The 25,993-nt window shown below is 42.0% G+C and overlaps 2 protein-coding genes across 2 annotated transcripts; both read left to right on the forward strand.

The window, feature by feature from the left end:
* The first annotated feature begins 981 nt into the window (after nt 1-981).
* Nucleotides 982-3,098, forward strand: IL22 (interleukin 22). The gene is made up of 5 exons (XM_050915308.1): nt 982-1,185; nt 1,981-2,046; nt 2,143-2,286; nt 2,508-2,573; nt 2,985-3,098. The coding sequence occupies exons 1-5, from the start codon at nt 982-984 to the stop codon at nt 3,096-3,098; spliced, it is 594 nt and encodes a 197-aa protein (XP_050771265.1).
* A 16,029-nt stretch (nt 3,099-19,127) lies between these two features.
* IL26 (interleukin 26) lies at nt 19,128-25,764 on the forward strand. The gene is made up of 5 exons (XM_050890793.1): nt 19,128-19,298; nt 19,682-19,738; nt 21,208-21,339; nt 25,527-25,592; nt 25,678-25,764. The coding sequence occupies exons 1-5, from the start codon at nt 19,128-19,130 to the stop codon at nt 25,762-25,764; spliced, it is 513 nt and encodes a 170-aa protein (XP_050746750.1).
* Nucleotides 25,765-25,993: the final 229 nt, after the last annotated feature.

The following is a 25,993-nucleotide window of genomic DNA, read 5'->3' on the forward strand; positions in this document are numbered from 1 at the left end:
GCTGGGTTGCAAATGACTCTTTAGAGAGAGCAGTTTCCCTTTAGCACCCTGCATAATATTTCAGACTGAAGGTGCAGCACTGCCTTTCCATTAGCAGAACAGAATCAGGAACACGGAAATCACCTGGGTAAGTAAGTGCATGACCCCAGCTCTGGTCATTACACCCGTGTACAGCCTGGAATATGGATAATTTTTTGGAAAATGGGAATTTGGAGATCAGGGATGTGATAAATGCAGTATTGATCCTACACAGTTTCTGATCTCTCAGAGAGGATTGCACAGTGACAGACAGATGGCCAGTGACTCCAGTGGGCCACTGTGTGGGAAAGGGTATTTGCAGGGTAGGAACCATAGGTGGTCAGTGCTTTGGGTCTGGTGCAGTCTCTGACCACTTGTGTATACCAGTCAGTAGCAGAGGAGTACCCATCTTGTACCACAGAAGATGAACAAAAATTTATATGTTACATTATCTGCCATCAAATTGCCAATACAATTAGTGTGTTACAATCAATCAGGACAGGAAGCACAACCCCATAAACTTCTCAAATATTTTTATGCAAAAAGAATTCAGGATTCCTGCCCCGGTAAAAGCCCTTGCTTTTCCCTGCATTAAAATTTGGTTTATTTTATAAGAAACTAAAGATTACAGTGGCCTTGAAGTTGTATTTGTGGGTTTTATAGTGGTTAGGTAGTTCTCAGAAGAGGATACTGGAAAGTAAGAGACTTGCTGATGTCATTTTTATTTCACCACCAGTACCCGAAAAAAAAAAAAAGCTGAGAGAGATGTTGGTGGCCCTATATAAGGTGCACCTCACCTCCTGCAGAGCACATCAAGAATCACAGCAAAGGTAAGGCTTGCAGCCTTTGTGCCTCTCTCACTTTGCCTTGCCCACTCTCCCTGATGCTAACACTGCTCTCTCTCATCAGTGCTGAGTGCTGTAGCTGCAACCTGCTGGGACGGACGACTTTGGATCGTGAGCCATGGCCTACCTGCAGACCTTGACCAAGAGCTTCTCAGGATGGGTCTTCTGCTGCTGCTGTTGCTGTCTCCCTCTTCTTCTCACCAGCCCTCTGCCTCCGAAAGGGGCAGGGGTGGCTTCTACTGCCCATCATGCCTGCAAGCTCAGGAAGATCAACTTCCAGCAGCCCTACATCAGGAATCGCACCTACACCTTGGCTAAAATGGTACAGTAACCTCCTTGTCCTTCATGGCAGGATCTGAGGACCTCCTCCTCTGCCAGTGCCCTTGGCTTCTCGCCTTCAGCATCCCTCTCCCTTTTTCATGCCTTTCTCCAGAAAAAACGTGCATTTGCAGTAAGGCAGAGCTTGGGTGTGTGGAGTGGGTCTGTTGCCCGCTGGTTGTGTAGCCAGGGGAAGCTGCTGCCTCTCCTCCTCCGGCTCCCCAAGGGAAAGGCAGCCCCTGGCACAGCACAGCTCCTTCTCTCGGGCAGCTGCTGCTAGACTGGGACAACTGTGAAGCATGAGCTTAAATTTCTCTGTTTGCCCCGTCCATTTGGAGCTGGGCCTGCCCGTGACTCCAGCCATGGCCAGGCAGCTCCTCAGGCATCTTACAGTGCTCTGCTTGGGCAGGTTTCTTGGCTGCTCTTACAATGGCTGGGTCCCACCGGTGTACGCCATTGAGTGCTGCAGCACCTCCCAGCAGCGCTGCGGTCCACCGTGAGGTCGGCCACCTGCGGCATCTGGTTTAGTCATGATAACCACTACCACATCTGACGTTTAAGAGGGGGACAGGAATTCAGACTTCTGCTTATTTATTTTCCAGTGATACTGACCTTGAATCTCACACAGTTAAGGGGAGAAACAGACACAATGTCCACGCTTATCTACCTGTAACAGACCGTCTATGGTGTCCATTCCCTCATTTCACCTGCACTATTATTGATGAAAACCTTAGGGTTTATTATTAATTTTTAGGTAAAGTTCCCATCCCCACCTGACAGTTCCTTTTTTTCCTCTTAGGCCAGGGTCTCGGACCAGGACACCGACAACAGGCTCATTGGGCAGCAGCTCTATGTTAACGTCAAGGTAAGCCTTACACCAGGAGGCTGCTCTTTGCATCCTTCTGCAGCACTTGTTGATCTCTTGCCATGATTTAACGTGACCTCTTACTTGCATACATAGGAGAACAACCGCTGCTACATGATGAAGAGGATTGTGGAGATTGTAGTGCAAGATGTCCTCCTCACTAAGGTCAAGGACCAGTACCCGTACGCTGAGGAGGTGGCACAGTTCTTGGCATCCCTGACCTCGGAGCTGAGCAGATGTGTGAGTAGCATTAGGTTTCTTGCCCTTCTCTGAGTTGTGAATCTTGTCACTGCTCCTGGATCTCACAATGCTGCGAGCAGCGGCAAAAGGCAGTGATATGAAAGGAAACCTCAGAACAAAGATATCAAACTTGAGCTTGACAGAAAGGTGTTAAAAAGAAAAAAAAACCATATTGTTGCACACAGCTGCCAATGTTATGTCTGGGTGTTTTCTTTTTTTAGAAATGCTCAGGACACAGAGAGCACATTGAAAAGAACCTGGAAGAAATGAAGAGCAAAATGAAACAGGTACATTTTTTACCAACACTTAAAAAGAGCAGTTCCAAACCCCAGTCATTTAGTTGGATTAAGGCTGACCTAATTATAAAACAAACTCTGGAGATTATTTAGGAGGTGAAGCCTGCAGGGGCATTAAAGAGGGGATTAGTGATGTTTCCACTTCCAGCCCTCCTTCACTTGTCCTGTTAACTCTCTGCACATGTTATGGTAATTTAAACCTTCAGAAGTCAGGTTGCAGGTAACTGTATATGCTAGACTAGATTTGAATGAGCTAGTTTATATCTTATGGTATAATGACTCTAATAGAACTACTTGAGAGAATGAAGAGAGTAAGTTCTCGATTCAGTTTTTGTGAAAAGCCTAATTTCAATTTTCTGAGAAATAATGACATGCTAAAACTTACATTCTGCTCTTTTCTAGTTGGGAGAGAATGGAAAGACTAAAGCCATTGGAGAACTGGATTTACTGTTTGACTATGTAGAAAATGCCTGTACTGATGCCCCAAAGAAGGGAGGGAACAAGAAGAAAAACTGAAAGAACTTCAGATCAGGCTTGAAGAGATGTCTCCGAAAAACTCTTGCTATAACTCAAATCGATTAACTATTGCGGACCACACCCCCCCACACCCCACCCCCCGATGTAGTGTATTTTTCATTTGTGCCAAAAATAGCAAACTAAGTGGGCAGAGACAGGATGCATATTGCTGCCTTCTTTGAAAATGAAAACTCCAGGACAGTGTTTGCAGCTCCATTTCAACACAGGGCATTAGTTATTTTCAAAGGCACGCTGCTGTCCTCCTCAGGTCCATAGGAATAAGGCAACAGTTTCTGTATTTTATATGCTGAGATTTGACACCTATGAATCAGCTTTGGTCAAGGTACGCAGTGATACGTAGCCAGGATGATTTGAGCCTTTTACTTGGAAATCTCTCTTGCATATGTTGCCCCCTTCTGACCTTTACCTGAAAAGTTGGTATTTCAGACTAATTCAGAAATAATTTTTGTGATTCATATTTAATGGTAACTTATTTTAAAGTAATAATTATACAGTACTTCTATTTATATAGCTTAATTGAAAACTATCCAAGAAAATGTATTTATGAAGCTGTACCAAAGGGTTTTAAGTGAACAATGAAATTAAAACTGCTGTGTGGTATTTATATGCAGATGGATTGTTTTATAAATGCTTACTCTTTAATTTATTATAATAAATATTTTGGTCCTCAAATATTGCCATTTACAGAGCTTTTCTCTTTTACTCATATGCGAGGGAGATGACACATATTGTGCCTGTGGGGCTGCTGGGCCAGTGGCTGTATTCTTGTATCCAGAAAGGATGCAAGCTTGGTCTGGGGACATGCTTCTTCACCATAAGGCTGCAATTTCAACTTATCACAGTGTCATGGTTTATCCCCAGCCAACAACTAAGCACCACACAGCTGCTCGCTCACTCCCCCCACAGTGGGATGGGGGAGAGAATCAGAAGGGTAAAAGTGAGAAAACTCGTGGGTTGAGATAAAGACAGTTTAATAAGTAAAGCAAAAGCCACGCACGCAAACAAAGCAAAACAAGGAATTCATTCACCACTTCCCATTGGCAGGCAGGTGTTCAGCCATCTCCAGGAAAGCAGGGCTCCATCAGGCGTAACGGTTACTTGGGAAGACAAAAGCCACCACTCCGAACATCCCCCCCTTCCTTCTTCTTCCCCCAGCTTTATATGCTGAGCATGACGTCCTATGGTCTGGAATATCCCTTTGGTCAGTTGGGGTCAGCTGTCCCGGCTGTGTCCCCTCCCAACTTCTTGTGCACCCCCAGCCTCCTCGCTGGTGGGGTGGGGTGAGAAGCAGAAAAGGCCTTGACTCTGTGTAAGCACTGCTCAGCAGTAACTAAAACATCCCTGAATTATCATCAACACTGTTTTCAGCACAAATCCAAAACACAGCCCCATACTAGCTACTATGAAGAAAATTAACTCTATCCCAGCCAAAACCAGCACACATAGGCCAGGGCTTAGCAGGGAGCGTGTGGGTCAGCCTTTCTTGTGGGGGGTGGTGGGAAAAATAGCATCACTCCTGAGAGTCATTGGTTTGGTTCATTGATTCTGCCTCAGTACGCCCATAGACAAGACCCTGTCTTGAATAGCTGCTGGTGAAAAGTCCCAAACTGTCCCTCCTGGGTCAGATGAGATGGAGACAAACAGTGAGGCAGCAGTTGCTACTGAAAACTCAGGGCACTGTGTTCTCACTGCCCCATAGGCACGCTGAGCACAAATGTTGTTCTGCAGCATCAGGGATTTGAGAGTACTTCAGAAGAGAAGTGCCTGGTGCCTACTCTCAACACAAAATCCCAGACAGAAAAAAAACCCAAGTCACTGAAGAGCAGTTTAATCCATTATTATCATGTTCTTCAGCAATATCCCCTGGGTAAAGACAGAGGAGTTGCTCTAGTGCAGCCAGGGACATTGGTGGCTGGACCAAGGTTGAAGAGGTGAAAAGCATCCAAATAGTGAGAAAACCAGAGGAAATATGTAATAGCAGATTGTCAGCAACGGGTGAAAACTCCTTGAGCAAGGCTTTATCATTCATTCATCAGGGCAACAGGCATCCTGTCTACATCTCAAATAAAGGACTCAGGGTGGCAGTGCAGGTGAACAGGGTGAAGTTTTGTAAATGTAGCATATCAGGGACATACAAATGCAAAAATGCTTGCTAAAAGGATATCTAGAAGACACCTCATGAATAGATACTGTAATATGGGAAAAATGTTAGCAGGAAATCTACCTTGATCTACCTTGGTAGCTTCATCAACTAAATTCAAAGAGAAATTAAAGTCAATCCAAAAATAGTTAGTCTCAACATGTCTTACATCAGCTGTTGAAGTTAGACGGCATTGAAGTGGGATTAAACTATCCCATGTTGCTTCTGAGCCAGAGTGATTTCGAGATAAAAGCATCCATCGATACCTAATTTGAACAAGGTTTATGTGAACTGAAATTATAACACTTTCTTGTGGGTACTCACATACTAGACTGGCATACAATCCGTCTGGCTGATAGATGCCTGTTACCTGTCAAACTAGATGCAATATCAGCATTGTTTACTTTGCTCCACACTCTCATTTGCTTCTCACAACGTATGAATTACATGCCTGTTCATTGTCAAGGCAGAAGTGACCCAACAGTGACAGCCAGCCAGGATTTGGTACCACATTACAGTGTTAGGCGTTTAACCTTTTGCTATATTCAGTAGGATATTTATTTTCTTTCTTGTGGGATAAGTGATGATGTTGTCAAGAGCTGTTGGCCAACATCCTTTCTCTTATCACTCGAACTTGCGACAGCTGACAGCAAAGGGAGGGAAGTTAAGCACCAAATGGGGAGTTCATCTCACTGACCTTTGACAGACAGTCTATCTCCAAGCTACACTCGGCTCCCCTTACAGTCAATAGGAATTATCCAGGCGTCATTCATCTCATTTACATTAGAGGTTTACAAAGATTGTGCTGTTGGACAGAATAACAGGAATTTGCCCTAAAGTACCTGTTTTCTTCCTTGATTATAAATAGAGACCAAACCATGAACCACACATGCTGCTCCTCATTGATACCATCTCTTCACAAATGGATAATTAACTTATTTCTTTCTTCTGCTTCCTTTAGGCCTCTTCCACATTGTCCTTGTTGAGCTATCCTACCTAGAAATGTCAAATCGATCTCTCAAGCTTTCCACACTGGGGCTAAACCCAGATGAAAACCCATTTGTCCACAAAAGTGTAAAAACAAAAGTCAACTGTTTATTAACTTCTCCAACCCTGAAAACCACCAGCTGGAAGACTCTAGCATGGAAACCTCATGAGCTGGAGCCCTGGAAATGCCACACAGCAAATTCTGCAGAATTTCCTTCATAGGTTTTATTGCAGGGCATGTGTGACTTGTGGGTGTGTGAAGGATGGCGAGTGATAGTCGGTTTTGAACAGACAAAGGAAGTAGAAGTCAGAGGAGATTTCCCTTACAACCAGGGGAAATGTCTGGCACAAACAATCACTGACCAAAAGAAAGATGTAGTTTCAGTCAAGCAAGCTGGGTTTCAATTCAGTCAATTGTTACAGCTCAAAAAAGGAAAATCATGCTGAAATGTTTCATTCTGACATTTTCTAAATAAAATATTTCAGTTTTACACTTCAAAATAGTGTTTTGGTTTAGAATTTTAAGTACATTTTCTTCCAAAGGTTGAAAAGAGATTTGAAAGCAAAACGAGCTGTTTCATTTTGAGTTGGACAAGTGCTTTGGGCTGACCCAAAATGAATTTTTTTGGTTTAATTTTTCGGTTGGGTCACCAAAGAGAAACTCCGTTGTTCACGTAATTCTAATTTCCGTTGCCCTATTTTCCTTTCCTCACCCCGCCTCCAAGTCATGGACTATTTGTAATTCCCAGAGGTCCTGGACCTAGCACTGTTAGGGAAGGCACCTGCTCCACATCCTTCATCGAGGACACCTCCATTGTAGAGGCTGGAGGACCCGACAGAGCCGCCTACTGCCAAATTTGTGTTTCGTTGGCTCTTCCTCCCCTTTGCTTACATTAGGTGACCAGAACAGGCACTTTTTTTGCTACATAGATAATTATAAAACGTTTAAACTACCTCTGAAACTTCATATTGTGAAGAGAGAGGAACGCAAAGTACGAATAGAAGTTTCCACATCCTGCTGAGTAAGTATTGGTGGCAGTTTAAGAAATGTCTCTTAAATACTTTGCATGGAGTGTTACTCAGTTGAGAGATTTACGTATTCAATGTCTGAATATATACTCCTTAAGTGACCTAGAATAATAGAGGGTTGATATTTCCAAATTGCTGCTGGAAGTATATTCTAGACAATGCAAAGAGCTGAAGCTATCCTAATGGTAAAGCAGCGGCATGTGATTATGTCACTCTGTGTTTTAAAGCACAATTAGCTAAACAATTAACTGCTTTGAAGAAGGGATGGACTGCATTGAACAGCAGTAAATGCCTGATAACCTTTTCAGTCACAGCCATCATCAGTACCCAATGGATGCTTGTAAAACAATTGGTGTAATCTGGAGCAGAACTGGCCTGCTAATGTGAAGCAGGATTGGCAGAGGCATTACAGTCAATCTCAGGCTTATGAATGATGCTGCCAGGAAGAAGGTAATGACCATGGAAAGAAGGAAAACATACAATGCAGTTCTGTGGGACCCAGGGTATTTTTGGCAGGCCACTACCCGGTGATATGTTACATAAAATAACATATTTAGGATAGAAAGTAATGCAACCTCTCAGGGGATCCAGACCAGGATTCTGTACTGTTCAAGAATTTGTTAGGAAGTCTTATGTGGGTGAGGTAAATTACAAAATAGAAACGATGCTAAAGCTGATGGCATTTCTGGGGCTACACATGCTTCTTATCTATTTGTAACACCTTTTTCTTGGTTAACACGCAGCTGCAGACCTTATCAGATGAACTGTATGAATTTCACTACTAGCAAAAGTGTTAAACAACTATGTAAGTGAAAAGATTTCTTCTGAAGGCCAGGAAATCACTCTCTCTGTTTAACCATTAAATTCCAAATCCCTGGCCAAATTCACAGGTATCAATTGCTATAATTTAATCTGGAATTCACTGATGAATGGTTTAGAAAAGAAGATATTCCTACCTCTTTCCTCCTCTAAGGAGAAATGAAAAAAAAAAATTATTTTGCAAAGAACTGTCCATTTATCTTCAGCAAATTAACTCATGAGACCCAAATGTAAACATTTTTTGAGTATGAAGGATTAAAGCACAGCATTAAATATTTCCAAGATCAGGCCATTTTTCTTCTCTAGGATGGAATAAAGAGAAAGGGCAAATCTTCTAAAATAAGAACATTTTCTGTTTTGCTCAGGGCAACATGAATTGAAATATTTTAAAAAAACAGACTGAAAAATGTGTCTTTGACTAGCTGACTTGAAACTGTTGTAAGGGTGTTTCTGCAAGAACCAGTAAGGTTCTTCAATGGAAATTGTAGTCCTAGTTTCAAATGACTGAATGCAAAATGATACTGTTTTCCAAAAACTGCAAAATTGCACTACTTTCAAGTTTATTTTGTCCTATGGTTTTCCAAAAGAGGGTCGCTTCTGACTCCTGCAGCATTTTTAAGGAGTGGTGATGACGTTCATTAAACTGTGAAAGGAATGGTGCAATCATGTATCTGTGGTAAAGTCTAAAAGCTATGCAATCGTGAAGACTGACTTTCTGATTTGTCTTTCGCATTAGGCCTTGACATGTAAAAGCTCCCGAATGGATTAGCTTGTCATGTATCTGGTCCTGCTCCACAGAAGACAGAAAGAAAACTCCTATTGACTTCAAATTGTATAAGATCAGGCTTGTAGTTTGTGCGTGTATCAAGTTAATTATATTACAAAGAAAAGACGAAAGATGTCAACACAGATGTGAAGATGGAAGTGATGAATTGGACTGCTCTGATGAAATACTTGTTCCAGAAAGTCCAATGTATTGACACTTATTTGGGAAGCAGAGGTTCCAAAATAAAGATTAGACATTGCTTGTCATTGCAGTGACCTTTTTTTTTGTTGGTCTAAAACTATCCAGGCTTTGTCTTAGGTTAATATTTCTTATCAAACATGTCTTTAAAATTTCTGGTTTGACCAACCTTTCTCCTTTAGCAGTTATCCTTTATAATGTGACTCCTGCCAGTCTCGAATAGGAGAAGAAAATTCAGATTCTCTCCCTTTTTTTCATATTTTATCACAAAAAAAATTGGATAACTGAGATTTTAGGTAGATAATTCCAGATTTAGGGCTTATAAACTCTGATGCTCATTTTTACTCTGGCAACTAAAAAATGGAGAATACTTGTTTGTCAAGCACAGCATTTGGCGAACAGTATGATTATTTTGTAGGCATTAACATGTCAACTTCAACACAGTGATCATTGCTCCTGCATGTAACAGAGGTTCCATTAAATTTAGGAACGCATCTTGGTTTGGCGGGATCCATGTGTGTCTCAGAAAATGCAAGACAGTTACTTGCACATGAAATGTCTGGTTTAACTTGACATGTGAGGTTGAAGCCTCCAAAACAGGGAGCTGCTCAACCTTGGCATCATGCTCTCATTTTTCAACCTGCCAATGATTCAGTTGTTACATGAGAAGGACTTCTGGGCAGTGGCTGGGAACACAAAACAAATCCATGACCAAGACTCTGATCCTGCAAATTGGTAAAATACCACAAATTTTCCTCATTTTGATAATAGCCTTGTATGAGTCATCTGCCCTAGCTTTGGTGACAGAAAACTAGCTAGTGAAGTCTGAGGTGCTGCCCACAGGCCCTTGCAGAGCCTGTCTGCAGCTCCATCATCAGCAAGGATGTTAGGCAGATGAGGGGAGGTGTCCTCTGAGGGCCCGGTCCCCTCCATCAGCCCCGGGTGATGAGCACAGATGCAGACATCCAACCTCCAGTGGTCTATGGTTGGGCGTGACAAATCCCAGGCGTGGACTTCAGGGTGTTATGTTGCTCATGGGTCAAGCTACTGGCAAGAGAAAGAACCAGAAACAAGCGGCTTTGTCTATGCCATTTTACTTTGGAAACCTTTTGGCAGTAAGAATGTAAATTTAGATTTCGTTTTTCATTTCTTAACTGTTTTCCATTGGTACTTTTTACACAACTTGCAGTTATGAACTTCAGTTTATGGGTAATCCAGTGACACTGGAAATGAATAAATAATAAAGACTGTGTTTTAGGTGAGACGAACATGTGAGGTTTCTCTGAAAATAGGAAGAAGGGAACAACTCATCTTTTCTACACTTCTGAAAAGTAAAACAGAGAATTTCTTAGAGCTGCAGTATGAAGTTTTGGCTGGGAGGATTAGGTTTATGCTGTAACCTCATTATCAGAACCGAGACAAGAGAGAGGTTGCAGATTGATAAATTATCTCCTGATCTTTGCTGTGTGGTTACAGGGGTATATGATAAATAAAATGTTTGCTGTTCAGAAGTGACGGATTAGTAAAAATAAACCTCAGTATGTTCAGAGGTTTGGGCAAACATTTCAGACCTGGGATACTTTTCAGGGCTTGCCTACAAGTTTTGAAACAGATTGGCTGAATATCAAGGCAACAAATCTGTTTTTTATGGAACTGCTAAGCTGAATGAAGGGAAATCTGCTAGAAAAATGCTCCTTCCCAAGGAAAGGAATTCTCATGTGGAAAAATTTGCTTTCAAATAATCTAATCTAAATGTGGAAATGTGAGGAAACATTTTACAACCCCTGAAGAGCTTATTTGGTGCCTGGTATTGGATCAAAATCCACTAAAGTTTGCAGTGAGACTGATAAAACCTTCTTCCCAAATGGGTACAAGTACTGAATGTTTTTATTAGAGATGGGAAAAAAGTCATTAAAATCAAGGCTGCCATGTGATTTTCCCAGCCCATACAGAGGAGTATAGATTTAACCTCTTTCTGCTGATGTAACAAATACAAATAACGAGAAGAATGATGGCAAAGGAATTTTTTTTCCTTTTTTTGTAGCAAATGGTAGCTCTGCAAACTTGATTAAGACTGGAAGCCTTTTTCCATTGGATTTTTTTTTTTTCCTGCTGGTAGAAAATGGGTTTTGTGAAGATATTAATATTTTTGCTGCTTTGCTACGTAAGTATTGATTTTCTCCTGGAAACTCAAAAACTGGAAAGCCCAGTACTGATATTAAATTGTAAAAAAAAAAAAAAGTTTTCATTGGTTGTTCGCTGGAAACTATTGGTCCACATTTTAAAAAATGAAAAGTAGCTATTTTCATATGGAGAATATCAACAACTTTCTAATTAGTTTCACTTCATTCCTACAAGCATATCAGATGATTTAAACTTCTGTCACAGTTACAAAATTAATCAGATGTATGGGAGTTTGTAAAGTCAATGCTCAGATCTCTAATCATAATTTTGCACGTAAGGATTCCCTAAAAACTTTACTAAATCTACAAATATTAAGAGATGGAATATTTCTGATTTGTTTAAGAAGCTCTTAAAGAAGGTGTTTGTTAAAACATCTCTTCCATAATTTAAAACATTGTGCATGTTTTTACGTATTGTGCTACAGACTGAGTAAAGAGTAAAGCCTAAAAATAGGCTAAAGAGTGAAACTTCAGACAAGCAAGCTATCCAAAGTTAGATATAACCAGTATTTTACTTTTTCCTAAGTTTCTAAAATAAATTACAAATAATATAGGAAATGTGAACTTCATTATTATCTCCTTGATTTCTAGATCTAACCACTATCATCATTAATATCTGCTGAATTAGATTTAATTACATTAATTGCAATAAACAATGCTATCTTTTAGATGGTAACACAAAGTTTCCCCATCGTTTTAATTGGAAAAAACCCTCAAAATTTCCCTGATCTGAAGTGAAAATCTCAATGCATATTTTGACATGTGGCATCTGTTCTTTCTTTCTAAGTGCTACTTATATTTTGTGATATTTTATTTTTCTATAACTTTTAGGAGTCTTTACAACACAATCTCTTTTTTCTAAATACTGCCAACAAGAAACCCAGATTTTACTCCACCCTCAGGTAGTTCTCTAGTGCTCATTTATGTGGGCTGTGCCACAGGATTTCACATGCTTTGGAAAATGAACCTCTCATGAGTAATTTATTATTTGGCTCCTATATCTTCTCTAGCAAAAAAGTGCCAGATGTGATCATATCTAATAATTAAATCAGTAAATTTTCCACAAAAAATGCCCCTACTGATGAGATTCATTGAAAGCACCACTTCACAAAGAAGGCAGACACACAGTGGGAAGCAAAGTCCGGAGACATGAAGGGGTTGTTGAACAAAAGCTGGGGAGATGGCAGCAATCTCTGACTGAAGGTCACAGACTTCTTAGGGCTTGAGGACTACTTCCAAGGGAAATGTAACTGAGGGAAGCACCTTTATTACCAATAGGTTTAAGTTCGCCGGAGGGAGAATGGCACCTCCAATGGAAAAATGCTCTGGAACATCATCTTGTTGCCTACTGCACTGTTGATTCCCTCACTTTTATTCTCTGATACTACTGTTGGAGAATCAAGGTCACAGCCATTCTGCGGCAGTCAGCCCAACTATGGAAATACACTGCAAGCAAACATTTCCTACACAGTTGTTTGGTTTTTTTTTTTTTTTTAAATGAAAGACTATTCTTGCTGATAAAGATCAACTATAATGATTTTTCTTAATGTAGTTTGTTTTGCTGCCTGCCGTTAACATGGCCATGCCAGCTGAAAGACTAAATGCCAGTATTGTTCACCAGTGTCTGGTTAGGTTACTTATACCTCTGTATGTCCTAACTTATCACTGTAGTTTCTGAATATTGTCCAGAAATTCTATTTCATTACTATTTTAAACTACATTTCAAAATTTTTTTCTCACAGGACACAGCCGCCTCTGAGCAGTCTGCTCAATTCATGTCTTAAATAATGTTCTTTTCCAACACCAAGAAATCTTTCCAGAATGGAGGCTGTAGTTTCTGCAGCTTCACAATCATTTAGCCCAGCTCCCAGTTGATGTTACTTATAGAGCTGTACGGGCACCCTGTGTTAGCAATACCAAGATGCTCAGGGATGTCCTGGGTTAAGAGAACAGAGGGGAAAAACCTTTAAAAATTAAATTTGAAAAGAGAAGCAGGCAAGAATGCTAAAAAAAATTAAGGGGAGAGACAAAACTGAAAAATGGTGCAAAAAGGTAGGAGAGAGAACCTTTTCAGTGTAAGAGTGGTGCCATACAAAATGACCCACTTCTACCAGCCTAGCAGCTGTGGGCATCCTCCTCCCCCAGAAGCGGGCCCAGGTTTCCATCTGGTTTGCTTTTTCCTTTCATAATTTCAGTATAACCTTTTTTATAAAGCCATGATGAAATTACAAGAAAAAGCAGGTCACAGACTCTTGAACACTCCTCTATGTCGCAAGAGAAAACCAAGAGTTTGGAATAGCCGCTTGCCTACGTAGGCAAGCTGAGCTGTCTGTTATTGCCGAGCACATCTGTACACTCTGCAGTAATACCACCGTACAGTGATTTCCTAGTGTGAGTTTCGTGGTAGCAGATGAATGTTTTCTAAAAAGTTTGGGGACTGAATCACTGTCATTACGTGAGTTAACTTGACTAGTTGATGGGAACGATGTGAACATGCTCGAACACTTTTTCATATCTCTTTCTTTCATAATCTCTTTTCTCAAATACAAGACTACAAGAATGTGACTAGTAAAGGCTATATACATAAAGGTTTTATGTCAAATTCAGCTCCTTTCCTAGCCATGAAGTGATTACTGATTTTTAATTACCCAGCTGGAGACATCTGAAAGGCATCTTGAGATATTCAGGGAGTGCTGAGCATTCTTTCAAAGCAGTTAATCGTTGGCCATAAAAATTACTACTGCTTTGAAAATTTAAACTGTTGTCTATTTTCTGTGCACAGAGGCAAAATTTTAGTTTTAGTACCTTGGTGATTTCAAACTGGACCCTGAATATACTCTGTAATCTGTCTCTGAAAACACTGAATGTGCTGAGACCTTCCTATCAGATGTCCGAAGTAAAACTAGCTTGACAGACAATTGTCGGCCATCTGTCACCAAACTGAAACACAGAACCAGGCCAGTAGCGCAGGGCGATCCACCACTAGGACCAGTCTGTGATGTTTCTTGAAGATGAGAGCAGATTAACAGTATGTTTTATAGCAATTCACCTTTGAGGCTTACACAAAAGATGTTACTCATAAAGTGCAGAGATGCAAATGCCCAGAGGAAATGTAATTGGGTTTGGGTTTTTTTTTTGGTTGGTTGGTTTGTCTTCTTCGTCTAGGTTTGAGTCTGATTTCTGCTTTACTTAATGCCTTCAAATTTTTATGAAGTTTGTCTAAGGCACAGAGTGAAAAAATTCTGGGTGTGGTGGATATGTGGCCCTGGTGGTGGAGGACCGCAGAGATAATTGAGGGACTGGAGCATCTTTCATATGAGGAGAGGCAGCGAGAGTTGGGACTGTTCAGCCCACAGAAGAGAAGGGTCAGGGAGATCTTATCAATGTGTATAAATACCTGAGGGGGGCAATAAAGAAGAGAGCCAGGCTCCTCTCAGTGGTGCCCAGTGACAGGACAAGAGGCAACAGGAACAAATTAAAATGCATGAAATTCCATCTGAACGCAATAAGAGTCTTTTTACTGTGAGAGTGACCAAACATTGGCACAGGTTGCCCAGAGAAGTTGTGGAGTCCCATCTCTGGAGACATTAAAAACCTGACTGGACGCAACCCTGAGCAACTGGCTCTAGGTGGCCCTGCTTGAGCAGGAGGGTTGAACAAGATGACCTCCAGAGGTCCCTTCCAACATCAACCTTTGTTTCTCCTCAACAAAGGCAGTTGAGGAGCACCTGGACAGGCACCGGGTGGATGTGTCATGGGAACAAATGTAGTGATTTCGTGTTTAGGGATGAGAAAGGCACCAGACTGACATCCAAACCTAGGCATACAATATTTTTAGCCTTCTTGACACTGTCCCAATTTCAGTTATATAGGGTTTTTTCCTAACCAGAGCAGTGTATGCACAACATTTAAGCAGGAGCTGCTAGTACCATCTGTTCATGCTATTCTGTTGTTCCCCTGCCTTTTATGACTATTGAAGCTGATGGCAATGAATCGTCGGGTGCCTATGTGCTGAGTTTGCATGGGTAATTTAGGTACCCGTGTCTGAAAAATTGGCTCATAATTGTTCAGTAATTGTACAAAATCTATAGCAGCTCCAAAGGTTCCTATTATAATAATAGAAAGTTACAAGAGACAGTGTCTAAACACTAGTGGGTATTTTGTGCTTACCTATGTGCCTATGTTCATTACAACCATGTTCAGAAAATTGCAGAATCAGTTTTGGATGCTAGGAGCTGCTCCGCTCCAAACTTCTCTCTCCAACGGAGGCACTAGGGTATCTCAATTTTTTATATCCTACTGTAGTACTGTCACCCTTGGTTTTTGGAAAATCTCACTAGACTTCATTGCTACTCATCAAATCACATTTCTGAGCACAAATACTGCAGTTCTTCATGTAGACCTACTACTTTTCAGAAGACCAAAGTGAATTAAACAGGATAAGGGAACAAAAGAAATAGTAGAGAATAGTCTTAAGAGACAGCATAACATTAGCAGCAGCTAAGCTAATATGAGTAACGTTTATAGGAAGTACACGACTAATTTAGTTCTAGTTACGCTAACAGGAAATAAAATAAAGAGAAAATGTGAAAGGTGAGAAGATTCAGAATTAAGAAACTAGATGAGGCTTTTTATGGATGGAGATCAGAAAGCCAATTAAGCTGCAAAACAACCAGTAGATATGTTTGTTACCTTAAATAGACTAACGGAACTTTGCAGCAGTGGTAGATGTATCTGTTTGTTCTACATAGATTAAGAGAATTTAATATTAATGATATCTACTGAACTCATATAGATCAAGACAATTCCATGGTTCACAATAAGACAGTGAAGAAAATATCTTCTTCAGGCTGGTGGTCTCATGCACTTATGTGGAGCATAGGGCACACACAGCCTTCTTTGAAACTTAGTCCCTAGCCAGGGTAAATGAGGCAAGACTTTCTTCTCTAATAAGTTGGCTACTCTGTTAGTTTTTCTTATTCTTTTTTCTTAGCTATTTTCTTTCTCTTTCATTCTCATGATCATAAACTTTACACATTTTGTATTAATGTAACATATGCACTTTGCATGTGTTATCAGCATTGTATTGTTCCTTAAGTATTCATTGATATTGTACATCTAAAATTTTCCATATGGAGAGACCCCATTTTCTTTGAGGCAGGCTCCTTGAATTCCTGTGGTTCCCAGCCTAGCTCTGGTAGTCAACATGCTTGGTGGTGTCTTTTGTTGTTGTCCTCAGACTGGCTCTGGATATATCAATTCCACTGCCCGTACAAAGCTTTGCAGATCTTTTCTGTCTTCATTGCTAAAAGGGCTGGAGTCCCTGAATTCGTTTCTTCCTCTGCGTCATATATCTTTAAAATATTGAGTAATACTGGTTCTTTGGTATTCTATCTTTTTTATACCATAATTATGTCTGAGTGCCAAAGTGGCACTGAAATCCAGTGTACAAAGCGCTACACGAGACCCCAAAACAAAAGACCATCTTTGTTCTGAACAAGTAACAGATGAGAAAGTTAAAGAATATTAGCTATTCTCTGACTAGTAATTAAATCAGCATATCAGAAAAGGTGGAAGTGTAACCGATTTTACAGGATTGAGTATTAAATTGTACCCACCATCCTTCTATGACAGGAAAGATAGGAAAGCCCTATTTCCTTTTTATTTATTTATTTATTTTTAAATACAGTCACCATGCATCTGCATCCATCTGCACCCTTTTACACCACTCAGTTGAAAAATTAGCCAATTCAGTAAGATGTTTGCTGATTCATGTGCAGAGGTCTCTAGAGCCCAATGCAACAGTGTCACTGCTACAGCCCTCTAAGCATGGTGATAGGAGCTCGCAGAACAGACAAAATGAAACTTGTGGGCTCAAGGGTTTTCCAGCAACATCAGAAGTTTCATAGGTGTTGAAAATTATTGATTTTCTTGTGAAAAGCCATTACAGACTGGCTACATGACCCATTTACTCCATTTAGAGGAAAACTGTTGAGCAGGGAGTACCACACCTTGGGGAATCCAAGGCAGTTTTGCATTCTGACTCTACACTTGCTATCACCCGAGATCCTCTTCTAGGAACAAACTGGGAGTAAGTGGCTAATCTGCTGTCCACATACCTTGTACTCTGATGTTTCGTGCACCTCATCTGGCAAGCCTGACAGCATTTGGAGAGTTTAAGCACAGATCACACTTCAAATGAGCACTAAAATGCACACAGGGCCTCGGGTCTCTATCATCTCCACTTCCCAAAAGTCTAAGCTCTCCTCCCCTTGTTGGTCCTCTTTGTCCCTAGACCCCATCAGCACTTCAGTGCTGGAGAAGCTACTGGGATGTGTGGATGGTCCTGTGGTAAAATGTATTTTCCAGAACTCTTACAGGTGGGATCCTTGAAGCTGGATGTGAGTCCAGCTTGACCTGGAGGTTGCACGCATGTTTGTTTGTGTAAATGGCCAGTGGGATCAAGACTGGGTGACTTTATTATCCAGCTCATCTCACGTGTCATCCTCCCAAAGCCATCTCATGCCCCTGGCACACGGGCGCCGGTGATGCCATAGAGAGGCATACAGCTCTGCCGCTGGCTCTGGCAACTCAAGGTCCCTTTGAGTGGTATTAGCTGTAGTTTAAATAGTTTTCTCTGATCTGTTAAAGCCCTTCTGTGTTCTCTTGAAACATCAAAGGAGTAAAAAAACTCTCTCCTGGGCGAACATTTCAAGAGCTTGCTTTTACTTCCAACAAAAATGGTATCACTGTAGGCTGAAGTATTGCTATGCGGGACCAAAACCTGCTTTCTCCCTCTTCTTGCATATACCTCAGACAGTCCCAGGGGTCTTGACATTTGACTTACTTACATCCTTCCTTGGCTTAACAGCCTCACATTGCTGGTGTCGCTTCAGCATTTCCAAGTCTATCCTTAGTGTGATGTTCCTTACGTGTCTGGAGTGGTACCTGAGAAACCCTCAGCATCTGACTGTCTCAGAAACAGGCCAGAGACATAGACTGCCCGATCTCTGTTTGAGCAACTCTGTGAAAAAGTGACCATCTGACTCTATGGTTTCACTTCTACCACATCTGTAGTGGGTATGCTGCTACCTATTATTTCCCAGTGCCCATAGCTCTTAGCGGGCTCATGAGGCAACCTGGTAGCCAGCCATGCCTGGTCCTTGAACAGAACCCTCCCTGGAGCCCTCTCTTTCACACTAAACAGCCTGCTGCTTCTACTGGGGCAAATCCTGCCCTGGCAAAAGACTAATTACAGACATTAAAATAGGCAGCAAACTCCTTTGCTACTAGCTGCTGTACCCTTGAAACAAAACACTTCTCAAAGACTGGACAGTGAAGTTTTAAAGGCATTGCAGTCCAACTTCCTTACAGATAACTGATTTTCTAATGCTTCTTAGGGTAAAGTAGCAAAGATTTTTTTCTCTCCGAGCCCTTACCTTTCAGTAAAGTGCTGCCATAAGGTTTTGTGGAAAAATCAAAAAAAATTTCACACATTTGGTATACTTTGTTACGAAACCAAACTAACCAGCTCAACTACTTTTTCCTCACTTGACCACCACTTAAATGAAAGACTTCTCACATGAGAGGGAAGTTCTTCTTTCTTGGAAACCTTGACCCTGCTGCCAGTAAATATGGAGATATCATTTAGAAAAACGTCACAGATGATTGTGGTCAAATTTGTTGAAAGTGGAGCAAGATGTATAAAAAAGCACAGCAACAATACTGATCAGCCAGCACACGAGCAATAGGTTATCTACGTGAGCATCTCAGTGCAGAAGCTGCTTTGAGGGTTAACAAATTAGGTTAACCTCTGTCATCTAACCAGTCCTGCTGTATCACATATGCTGCTGTGACTGTAGAGGCACGAAGATTTGGGAGCGAAGATGAAAGTATATTCTATTTTCAGATCTGGGCGTTTTTTAGTTCTGCTTTGTCTTTTCACTGTGGAAGGCAAAAAGTCACCTACAGGAAAGCATACCTGCCGAAAAGGACTCCTCTCCCAAGTGACAGAGAACCTGTATATCAAGGCAACTAGTTTAAAATCATCTGTTCCTGTAAGTTGATCCCACTAGTTGAGAAGTTTATTTTATTTATGGATGCTTCTTTACCACCTTCATTACTGAGCACCTGGAAGCTTTAATAAGCCGAATGATCTCTACAGTCCTGAGAGAGAGGGTAATGCCGCTACTCCTTTTGTAAAGATGGGAAAAAAGAAGATGCATAGAGAGGTGGGATGAGTTTGCCAAGGAGTTTGCCATGGAAGAAGTTTGTAGCTAGGCTGGGATTGGAACACAGATTTGCTGAGTCCTCTTCCTACATCTAAATAAGATGATGATGATGATTATTATTACTACTAAGTTTTGTACAAACCGGACTTAAAACTCCGTCTCCCTTCCTCTGCTTAGGTTAATTAATACTAGCACATCATATTTTACAGAAGGATCTCATCAAGAACACAAGACTGCTTAAAAAGACAACAAAAATGCTGTTTATGGTAAGATTTATACTACTGGTTTTCCATTTTCTTACTTTGATTTTCCTTTGGTCAGTAGAGACAGGAATGCATGATCAAAAGGAATGACAGCCAACACAAAAATCACTTGTGTTTAATTGGGAAGGGCATTATATTTATGAAAGCCATACGTTTAATGAAGTCCTCCACTTAGAGGAAGAGTGTTATCTCTGCCCCATAGAAAGGGATATTCCCCTGGGACACGAGGGGAGAGTTGAGCGTGGTACGGGGAGAAAGAGGTGGAATTGGAAAGCCTGGCTGGAGGCACTTGTCTCTAGGTGGTTGCAGTGGTGCTCTGCCAGGGGAGTTGGAGTGAGAGTGTTTGCCGTGTCGGGGAGGAGTGTGGTTGTGGTAGCACTTGCTCCTCCTGTGAGCACCTGGCTGCGTGCGATCCTCCCCAGCAATGCTTTCAGCCACCAGCTCATTCACACGAGTGCCAGGGCCACAGCCACCGTCCCGGCAGCTGAGGCACCTTCTGCTGAGGGTGTGCGGTACCACGGATAGCCCAGGGTTGCTGCAGAGCAGCCGGGACACTCAAGGAGCTGCTTTGGGCTTTGCCCTCTGCAGGTGCACTGGAAGAGGGACATCGGAGTTCCCCAGTGCGATTCAGCATGGGAGTGAGGCACTAAAATTGGGGTGCCTATTTGTAAGTGACTACAAGCGTGTGAGATATTTTAGCTTCCTTAATGCAGAGATCTAGTCAGCAGGGCCAACTGAGTCAGTTTATCCTTAAGTAGAGACCTGCTGGCCTTTGAACTCCCGTGGATCTCACTGATTTACCTTGGGAGTGAAGGCTCCTCGCTTGCCTGTGGGACCTACACATGGACACCTGCATTTGGGAGGCTTAATCTGCAGCTGCATTACCGTCCTGGCAGGAACTTCACACCTGATTCTTGGTTCCATTGCCTAAAAATAGGCATAGAGCCATTTGAAATACCTTTGGGTATTCAAGAGATCCCACAGGCCAGGCAGATATGACACAGGGTGTACAGGATGACTGGTCTCTTCTGGTGCAGCAGTTGGGGACGGGCGGGATGCCCTACAGCATCCCGAATGCTATGGGACACTGACATGGAGGAATGAAACAATGACACCCACAATAACTCCTACAATTTGGCCACGATGGTCTGACTCAACTCCCCAGTTTATCTTCCATTTATTCTTTGTGTGTTAAATAGATTTGTTGCTGTCACTTCTGTTCATGGTTGGTCTTATCAATAATCCTTTGGCTGCCAGCACAGCATCCTCCTGCCTTTCCTTCAGAAACCATAGGGTTACATTCAGCTGTTTAAAAAGAAAGGAAGCAATCCAATGGGATACTAAAATTCATGACGATGTTTTTATTGATTGTATGCTTTCTAAACATGCATATTTTTATGAGGCTGAAGTTTTAGGCCGAAGTTGACTTGCGAGGTTTTCATTTGGCAACTCTTTACCTGCTTTGTTTTCAGACAAACTGCCGTGTTCGAGATCAGCTCCTCTCCTTTTATGTGAAAAATGTTTTCAGTCATCTTGGAGTAGGAAGTGACAAGTTGTACGTTACTAGTGCCTTCCAGGTCCTGCAAGCGAACATGAATGCCTGTGTGAGTATATTCTTGAGAGCCAAATTAACTTTGTCCAGCTGAAAGGCTAGGGAAGGGCTCCATCTCAGTTTTTCAGCAGATAGATAGAGAAGGTGATTCAGAGTCACAGTTGCCCCACTTCACAGAGGACCCAACTTCCCGAGGGCTTCCCCGCTGGGGCCGGGGAAGTTTAACACTGCTCATTTCCTCCCAGAGTGAGCTTGTGGGGAGCGGGCAAGGTGGTGGAGATACCATGGAGACAAGCCACTTCCCTGCTGCTGATGTTGCCTTGTGCTGCCCTCTCAGCACCAAAGCTGCAAAGAGATAGGGTAATCACAGGGAGAAATGCGGCTTCTCAAGTTTCCACGGTGTAACACTGGTTATGCTTTCCTTCTTCAACAGCGTACCCACTGGACGTGTGTAATCTTTACTCACATGTCATCTCTGCTCCTCCGTACTGAATTTTGAAAGAGCTGGTGGTGTCTCATGAGTAAGCAGAGACTGCAATTATGAAGCACATTGGAGCAGTTTCCATGTGTCAGCTATGCCCACAGTCGGAGCAGGTTGTCAGGGAGTGATGCTGCCCACTGGCAAAATGTCCCTAGAGTGGATCCAGGTGTCCCAGGGAAGAGGCACTTTTACCAACACCGTGTCATCATCCCACCCTGTAAATAACAACAGGACAGCAGTTAAAGCACACTTTTGCCCACGCAAATATGCATACTAACATACTATGATGCTAAGACAATACTGTCACTTGTGGGTCATTTCTCTTCTTGTCTTATTTTCAAGGGTAGATGAATAACAACAGGGTGTGCCTTAAAACTTTATGTCTTATGGCTATTTTTTTTCCTCCCCTAAACCTGCAGTCCTCACAAGTCACAGTGTCCCAAAAAGTGGAGCGTGACTTAGGGTGAAATATAGCCAAGGATATCCAGGCAAATGTCTATAGTAATTTTAAAAAGTGAGGGCAGGATGAGAAGTCAATGAAATGTTAATGAATTAAATCTTTGTCTAGTCTGAATTGTATTGTAGCACGAAAGAAAAGGACATTGGTTCTACAGGCACACAAATATTTGCAATGCAAAAATAACCAGCTTCAGATCTCTTTGCAGAGTAACAGCTCAGAATACAACTGGAATATCTGTATAATGTAGAAAGATTCAAATCTCAATGGGAGAAAACTCCATCAGCTTTCAGGTCCTGCATTTAAAACCATGCTAAACAGTTGCAATTAGCAGTCATTATTCACAGCATTCAACACACTGCTGTGGTTATCTGTGTCTGTCAAAATTCCAGATATTGTATGCTACAATATACTTTACAGAGATTTAATTCTTGTCTGGAAAAGAAGTTACACCCTGTACAAGTGCCAGTACACACTGAGGAGTTCAGACTGTCAACTGTGACTGAATTCAGAGTATCAGTTATTCTGAAATACCGTCAGTGACTGGAGCTTGCTATATAACTTAGTAATACATTTGCTTCTGTGCTGTATGCAGACAAAATGCTGCAGATTTCTCAAAGCTCCTACATTCTTTTTCATAATTAGTGCCAGTGTTTTACCCAACCCAAGTCTAAACATAACGATTTACATTTCTGGATCTTAAAAAATACTGGTAGGAGAGAAAAGACTTCCTCTGGTAGTAGAAAAACAATAGCTCTTTGAGAAATGACGACTTGTCATTATTTTCTAGAAGACATCTCCTTTCTGGAAACTAACATTTTTTAAAGTATTTGTATTAATTCAAAGCCAACAACACAAAACCATGTGAAAGAATAATAGAAACTGTGAACAGAATGAAAGTAATGGATCCTTTGCTAATACCAGGTTTGGGATTTCTCCATCATATTATTCCTCAATATATTAGCAAACTCATTCATCCATCTACATAAGCTCTTTAATTTTTATTATCTAGTTGAGTTATAAGATGTTTATCAGAAGGGATTTCCACCATGGCAACATACTTATGTAATGAATTTGTTACCTTTCAAGGATAAAGTTCTTTATACAATATACAAAATATCTTTATACAGCGATACCTTCATATACATACCCACCCTATATGCTTTCGTAAACTCAGGCTCTAATTCGGCCAGCTAGAGGCATGCATGATATTTAAAAATCCTAACAATATTTGTCTCCAAACCACTTCCAAAGACTTTGCACTATATTATTATTATGATTCTCACCCTGCTAGTTCTTGGTTTTGTCCAAACAAGGAAACATTAGTATTTTCCAATGATTTAGGAGCCCGAGTCCTGTTTTTCAAAAATACATAGGTTCTAAAATCTCTGAATCCCTTTTCTGCAGTGAAATCAAGCTCTTTCATTTAGAGTATGACTGCACAGTTAAGGGAACAGACATTTTTCCTTGGATACTGGGAGCATCCACCTGCAGCACCACTGACCTATTTACTTGCTCATGCGCCGTAGTCGGCAACACTGCCGAGAACAGTATGAAGTTGCTTCTGAGGTTGGATTTACGTTCCCACATCAGTAGCAGATTATGGAAGTCATTTCTCGTATTTGAGTGGAGTGCAGAAAGGCAATACATTCACTCCAGGATTTTTAATCATTGCTCTATCATTGTAGGCAGAGCTTGTAGACCTTGAACAGAGATTGCAGCATCGCTCGCAATGAACAAGCTTACTTGCTTGCTCATTTGTTTACTTGCTCTTTATGCAGGAAGAACAGAGTTTGTTATGTGTATTACCACTCAAGCCAGCATAGTCATTTAAGGTCAGTTCTGCTACCGAATGGTTTCTGTGGAAAACTGCATCGCACAAGCTGACCTTAAAAAAAAAAAAAAAAAAAAAAAAAAGCCCCAAGTCAGAAAGAACTGCCCTAGTTAGAAGATCTTTAAAGGTTTACAAATTAGAGTTGCTTTTATTCACACTTTCATCCTGCGAGGTGACTTTAAGAAGCACCAAAGGTAACTTGAAAATGTTTGTGCTCTGAAGTACTCTGTGTGGGGTAGAAAGAGGGACTAACCATCCATTTCAGCGGAGTCATCTCTTTTCACATGAGTTAAGGACCTTCGCCTTTTTCCTTTTCAAACATGTTGTCCTTGTTCGTAGCTTGGAAAACATCAGATTTTCCCATTTTTTCCCTGAAACAATGATTCTTCCCCTTGGTAAGCCCGGAGAGCTGGGGAGTCAGCAAGCGCCGCTGCTCAAAAAGCTCAGCCAGCCAGGTCCAAAAAAACCCAGCCGGACCAGTTTTGGCCCGCCAGCACTGGTCCACCAGAGCCGGGTGGTGAGGACAGGGCCGAGCCCGGCGGGGTGCCCTGGGGGGCACTGGGTGCGTGGCGGGAGCGCGGCCCCCCCCACCACTGGGACTCCCGAGCGGGGGGCTCCCCGGTGTTCCCGCTCCCAGCGGCCCTCCGGGACGGAGCACCGACCGGCTGACGCTGTCAGCCATGCCCAGGCTGGCTGGCTTATAACCCAGGCTGCAGCCTTTGGGTCCTGTAGGGTGACCTGATTGCCTCTTTCCTTCCGAAAACCAGCTTCCAACTCAAATCTTGCAGTGATAATGCAGTCCTCTGTCTCTGATATCACGGTGGGGGTAGAGGGACGCCAGAACTTGCAAGTAAGACATTCTTGACTGATTTGGGTGGGATGCCTGGAGCTAGCTGGGGAGGGTCTTGCTGGCAAAACTCCCAGGGATCTTAATGGAAAACTTAGCTTGACAAAAGGCTGCAGGATTAGCGTGTAATTAGCCAGGCAGTGGAGGAATGGGCAGGAAAATAGGGGGAAGCATAAATTAACTTTATAAGCATATTTGAAGGGTTTGCAAAAATGAGCGAAATTGCCCCCTGTACTTTGCAAAGGTCTTTGGCCCTTAGCCTCGCCTCCTCTCAAGGTTCAAAGTTAAAGGGCCTTGAATCTCAGAGCTAGGATGCACTGTACAAAAGCTGTAACTGCAACTGATGTAAAGATCCGTGAGATAAATAGAAAGTGTTTAATAAGAAGACTTAGTGGTACTCCTATTACAATTTTTTGTGCTGTGAACTCAACTTGCCAGGAAGCACACAGGTAAAATAACACATTCGTAGTAACAGGAGATGCTGAAACAATGCTGAGTTCACACATTTCACCAGTAGTCCTATGGTGCCACACCGTGGGTTGGACTCTTCCTCACCACTCTGTCTTTACATCAGCATCTTTGCTGCAACAAGCTCTTTTGGTTTCTTCTCATCCCTTCAGCTTCCATGTGCTCCATCCACAAGGTTAACTTCTGCAGTCAAAAAATTAAAGAAAACGTTTCTTAAGGTAAGAGCAGGAGGTGCTGGCTCCCAGCTGCACTGTTCAAGGGCCGTGGGTGGTTTCTTTTGTAATGTTTTTATCTTCTTGACAGCTTGGAGAAAAGGGAATCTACAAGGCCATCCATGAGCTGGATATTCTCCTTCCCTGGATTCAGGCCTACATAAAAACCATTGTATGAAGAACAAGGAAGTGACAGACAACACACCGCTTCTGTGCTAAGAACAGATCCTTACCCAAAGGCCTGAAAATCAACCGAGAGTGGGACATACAACGGGCCTAGCAGTAACTCCATCCCACTGAAGGAGAGCCTCTGTAATACAGTGGCATAAAGAGGGATTTTCAAGAGCTTTCACGGTTGGCCTGGCATAGCAGCTACTCCTGTCCTGCAGTACGAGAGCAGCCTCCGG

This window comes from Gymnogyps californianus, chromosome 1 (genome assembly GCF_018139145.2).
Source record: "Gymnogyps californianus isolate 813 chromosome 1, ASM1813914v2, whole genome shotgun sequence".
Lineage (NCBI taxonomy): Eukaryota > Metazoa > Chordata > Aves > Accipitriformes > Cathartidae > Gymnogyps > Gymnogyps californianus.